This window comes from Manacus candei, unplaced genomic scaffold, assembly GCF_025592945.1.
Source record: "Manacus candei isolate 608988 ecotype Guabito, Panama unplaced genomic scaffold, ASM2559294v1 h1tg000073l, whole genome shotgun sequence".
NCBI classification, from domain to species: domain Eukaryota; kingdom Metazoa; phylum Chordata; class Aves; order Passeriformes; family Pipridae; genus Manacus; species Manacus candei.
This window is the reverse complement of record NW_026138121.1, coordinates 468293-473609: the sequence shown is the minus strand read 5'-3', so window position 1 is coordinate 473609 and position 5317 is coordinate 468293. Positions and strand designations below refer to the sequence as shown.

Sequence of the window (5317 nt, the reverse complement as noted above, 5' to 3'; positions counted from 1 at the left end):
CGTCCGCGCTCTGCGCCTGCGCCGCCCCGCCCCGCCTCGCGCGGCGCCGAAGCGTCACCGCCGCGCTGACGTCACCGCGCGCGCGAGGGGGGGCGGGGCCACGCGCCCGCGGACAAGGCAGGGAGCGCGGCAAGGACGAGGGGGCGGAGGCCTAGTATGCAAATGACGTCCGGGCATGACGCGCGGGTTCCGCGCTGGGGTGCTGCGTCACCGGCGGGCGGCCCCACCCCCCGCCGCGCGCTGCCTTCCATATATGGCGGCGGCGCGGCCCGCGGGATTACGTATGCAAATTATTGCGGTGACGTCACGCGTCGCCATGCAAAACAGGCTGCGCAAGGCCCGCCGGGAAATCGCTTGGTGTTTTTTTCCTCCACAAAATGACGCTTTTCCCGTAGTTTTCGGCCGCGCGAGGCCGCTTCGTGATCCGGGGCAGGGGGTGTTTCCCGTGAGGAGAACACGGAGGGGCCAGCTCTGTCCAGGCAGCGCCGCGGGCAGCAGCGAACCCCGTGCGCTGTACACAGGGGCGGTGCGGGCGGTGCCGGGCCCCTGGGCGGGGAGCGGTGGCGTGACCAAGGGCGGGGCCTGCCCACCGTCCCCTCCGGGCCCTACGGCGGCCGGCGGGGGACAAGCGGAGGCGCTGTGTGATTGCGTCAGTGCGTGTGTGCGTCACGTCCGTCTGGCGGCGGCGGGAGCATCATGCCCAAGTGAGAGCGGGGGGAACGGGGGGACCGGGGCCGGGGAGACCGGGCAGACCGAGCCCGGCTCGGCCCGGCCCAGCCCAGCCCACCCCAGCCACGCGGGGCCGATCCGGGGCTCACAGCGCAAGGGAGGGCTCTCAGTAACCCGCTTTTCCCTATTCAGGTTTTACTGCGATTACTGCGACACGTACCTCACCCATGACTCGGTGAGTACCAAGAACATCAAAATAAACTTATTCGGGCTAAGACCGCGGCTCATGACATAAGTGATGTCACTTATTATCTCCTGGTTCCAGCCAGAAGAGGCCGTGCCGTGTTCCCGGCCCTCCCGGCGGGGCAGTGATGCTCCAATGCCCGCGGGGGTCCGGGGAAGGCAGCTGGGGGGCCCTTGGGGCACCTTCTGCTTAAACTGGGGGGTCAGCACTTATCACACAAAGGTTTTGCGCATCTCCCGTCCGCTGACTGGGCACAAACCAAGCTGCTTTGTGCTGCTGAATTGCCTGTGTTTAAAATCAGACCGAGTCCTCAGTAATCTCTAGGTTTCTGTGATGTTTCCCAGCCCTCCGTGAGGAAAACCCACTGCAGTGGCCGGAAGCACAAGGAGAACGTGAAGGACTATTACCAGAAATGGATGGAGGAGCAGGCCCAGAGCCTGATTGACAAAACAAGTAAGGCCAATCCTTCCGTGACACCCCTGCCCTCCCCTGCCTCTCCTCTGACTGCTCTTCCCTGCTCCCACCTCAACTCGTTCTCACTGCCCTGGGGAAGTCAGGAGTGAAAACTTCACTTAGAGTTTTGATCTTGAGCTCTTCAGAGAGTGGGCTGCCCCAGGGAGCCTGAGGGCTCTGCCCACCCCCCAGCAGCTGAGGTTCCCTGCCCAGGCTGGGGGCAGTGTCTCTGTGTCTGGTGGTGTCCCACAGGGTCACACAACCACTTGTGCTCCCTGGTAGTGACACGTTTGTGTGAAGAGCACGAACAGGAATTCCAAAAGATAGGAAAGCAGATGTTAAAACGTCTGCGTTGTTGTGTTTTTCACACACTGTGATTGCTCACCCTCAGTTCCCAAGGGATATTTTTCCCTTGCTCTTAAAGCCTTGACTGAAGCGTGTAAGTGTGTTCTGTGTCAGTTCCTGGGGCCCTTTTCCCCTTGCTTTCTTCTGAGGAATGGTTCTTCTCTCTGAGAAAGCAATACAAACACCAGACTTTGTGGCAGCTCTCCTTGGATCACAGGATATTTTCAGTTGGAAAGGACCCTTTGGGTCACTGCCCCCACTCCTAGGTCTGTGCAGGACTGCCTAAGACTAAGCCCTGTGACCCAGAGCATCACTCAGATGCTTCTTGAGCTCTGGCAGGCCCAGAGCCGTGCCCACTTCCCAGGGGAGTGTTCCAGTGTCCCACCACCCTCTGGTGGAAGAGCCTATTCCTAAAACCTCCCATCTGGGCTTCCCCCGACGCACCCTCATTCCGTTTCCTTTTGCCCATTTCCCTTGTGATGCTTCCAACCTTCCCATCTTTCGCCTTCCTCCTACTCGACTCCAGCCTTTTGAATTTGTGCCCTTGCCTTCCCCCCGTTCCCTGCTCCCTGTCCCTCCCAGCCCTTGCCCCGTTGCCATTCCAGCACAGCATGTCCCGGTGGAGTGCTGCGGATCCCGCCGTGTGTGTGGTGTTCCTGTCCCCGCCTGGGTGCCGTGGGGGTGTGACACAGCCCCTGGTCCCGTGTAACAGTGATTGTCTCCAGGAGTGCCAGGTGCTCCCGCCCGCAGGGACGTGTCCGGAGTCGGCTGCATGACGCGATGTTCTCTCCGCGGGGCATGAACGGACGAGTCCCCCGGCGCTTCCTCGGCCTAGTAACTGGTTTTTTTTTCCCTGGGATTCTTTCTTTCCTTTTTTTTTTTTTTCTTTTCCCCCCCAATGTAGCGGCTGCATTCCAGCAAGGGAAAATCCCACCGACGCCGTTCTCGGCACCACCTCCGGCCGGAGCCATGATCCCACCTCCTCCCAGCATCCGTAAGTCTCACTTGGCACTTTGGGACTGAGACCATGGCCCTCCTGGGGTGTGTGCCTTGTGGCCTCGACTTGGAAAGAAAAGTCCTTTGAGCTTGAAAACAAGTCAAGACATTTTGAGCTCATGGTACCGAAGTGTGGGGGAGTTCTGTGTGGGGGCAGTCCAGCAGCACCCCAGTCCTCGGTGTGTCTGATTTCAGGGATGCTCAGACTGTCAGTAGCAGGGAGAGCCCCTCCATCTGTGGGGGCTCCCGTGCAGGCAGCTCATCAGAACTACCAGTGGTGTGTGGGTTTGGGTTGGGTTTTTTAAATAGAATAATTTTGATAACCTTTTGCACTTGAGCTGGCAAAGGGCCAAGAGACCTCCAGCCCCAAGTCCTGCTATTGGGAGTGGCAGTTCCCTGCACTGGGTGTGCACAGCTGGAGTTCGCAACCAGCATATTCCTCTTCTGGGTCACCTGGCACCTGGAATCGGGGCTGGGAGTGAGGGAGGCAGATGTAAAGCCACCAAGGCCTTAGTTACTGCCATGTGCCATGAGAGTGAATAACTGCATTGCCTGAGGGTGCTGGCTGCTTGCAGTGTGTAACTGTCTCTGTGTCCAGCTGGCCCCCCCCGGCCTGGGATGATGCCGGCCCCACACATGGGGGGGCCCCCGATGATGCCAATGATGGGCCCACCCCCCCCGGGAATGATGCCAGTCGGACCCGGTGAGTCTGGGATGGGGTGACTCTGTCGGGGTGCTGGGGGGGTCTCAGGGATGTGTCCTGACCCACTGGTGACTGAGCTGTGGGGAGCAAGGCTGGGCTGGGCTGGGGGCACACTCTGCTCACACCTCTGTCACTGTTACCCCCCTGCATACAACAGTCTTACAACCACTCATTAAAGCCCCCTTACTCCTGCCTGAGAGTCACCAGCCCTCCCTGCACAGCTGAAATTATGGCTCTGGGAAGCTGTAGCTGTTCTTCCTCTGCTCTGAGCAGTAATTTTTTAGGAATTCAGTGTCTGCAGCTCTCAGGTTTTGCACAAGGGGCACGTTTCTGCACTAAATGAATTTCACTGTTTAAAATGTCTCAAGATAACGTGTTCTAGAGAAATAATGGGCCTGAAAAAGCTTTTTTTTTAGAACTGTAAAGGCAAACTAAAAGGTGTTTGATCCATTCCACTCCTGAGTTTCCTGGCATTTGAAGAATTCTCAGGGGTTGTCTTACTGGAGCATTTCCCAGAACAGCTCTACAGGAACACACACATGTGCACTGAGAGTAGTGAAGTGTCTTTGCAATTACTGTCTTGTGGTAGAAAGTGTTCTGTAAGTGTTTTTAAAGCACAAGATAAGTACACAATCTGCAATATTCAGCAGCCTGGTGAAAATAAATGGCAAAGTGGGATGGAAAGCATTATTTCAGGGCTGTGCAGCAAAGCCCATGCTTTTCCCTGGCCGTGCTCTTTCCCAGCTGGAAGAGGTGCCCGGTGCTTGTTCGTGGGCACATGGGAGGCTTTTGCAGCACTTTTCTCCAAACAAACTCTCCAGATCAGTAATTAAGCTCACGTGTCTCTCTCGTGACTGGCAATAATTTACCAGTGAATATTGTCAGGGTGGGTGTATAACCTATGAGCTTGGTTCCTCCTCTGCTGATGGCTGAGCTCCTTCAGGGAACAGAATCCATCGCAGCAGTTTCCAGACTGGAAGTTCCTTGATGGGGGGAGAGAACCTGCCCACTGTACAGTGTGGAATTTCTCTCTGTGAGGGTGGGAGGCCCTGGCACAGGTTGCCCAGAGAAGCTGTGGCTGCCCCATCCCTGGAAGTGTCCAAGGCCAAGTTGGACGGGACTTGGAGCAACCTGGGCTAGTGGAAGGTGCCCCTGCCTGTGGAGTGGGCTGGAAATAGGTCTCAAAGGTCCCTTCCAACGCAAAGCATTCCGTGTTCTGTGGTGACTGGGCATTGCTGTTCCCAGTGTTCTCTAACGTCCTGTCTTTCCCCGGCAGCCCCTGGGATGAGGCCACCCATGGGAGGACACATGCCCATGATGCCAGGGCCCCCGATGATGAGACCCCCCTCCAGACCCATGATGGTGCCAACCAGGCCGGGAATGACCCGTCCAGACAGATAAAGGTGGAAATGGAGCTGCCTTTTCATATTGGGATCTTCCGCATGGCAAATACCACAGACCCATGTCCCTGGGGTTTTGTGCTGGGTGTGTGCAGGGGCTCTGCCCTCACCTCAGCATGGACACCCCCTGCACTGACTGCTGGATGGGGTCTGGCTTTTGGGGCGTTCTTTTTAGTTGTGTTATATTTTACCCCCCACTGAGTCGTAAAAATAACAATAAAACATTGATGTTGTTTCCATAGGGACTCTGAGCCTTGTTCTGGACGCTCTCCAGGGGAAGGATGTAGGTGGGAAGCGGTGGTGGGGCAGCGCTGGTCTGGGGGGGGCGCGGGGGGCTCAGGGCTGACGGGAGTGGTCCCGGGGTGGTCCCTGGATCTCCCGGGAGGGGGTCCTGGAGGTCCCGGGAGGGGTTCGGGGTCCCGGGGCCGCCCCTTCCCCGAGCGCGGCGGGGGCGGGGCCAAAGGGGCGGGGCCAAAGGGGGCGGGCCGTGCCGAAGGGGGCGGGGCG

The 5317-nt window shown here is 58.2% G+C and overlaps 1 protein-coding gene across 2 annotated transcripts; it reads left to right on the top strand.

Moving 5' to 3' along the window:
• The first annotated feature begins 564 nt into the window (after positions 1-564).
• Positions 565-5049, top strand: SNRPC (small nuclear ribonucleoprotein polypeptide C). Of its 2 annotated transcripts, none has more exons than XM_051808713.1 (6): positions 565-704; positions 862-904; positions 1258-1366; positions 2613-2705; positions 3306-3410; positions 4687-5049. In XM_051808713.1, the coding sequence occupies exons 1-6, from the start codon at positions 697-699 to the stop codon at positions 4809-4811; spliced, it is 483 nt and encodes a 160-aa protein (XP_051664673.1). In that variant the 5' UTR covers positions 565-696; the 3' UTR covers positions 4812-5049. The 2 variants fall into 2 exon arrangements, with proteins under 2 accessions (XP_051664673.1, XP_051664674.1); XM_051808714.1 differs by having other exon boundaries at positions 566-704; positions 2616-2705.
• The last annotated feature ends 268 nt before the right edge of the window (positions 5050-5317 follow it).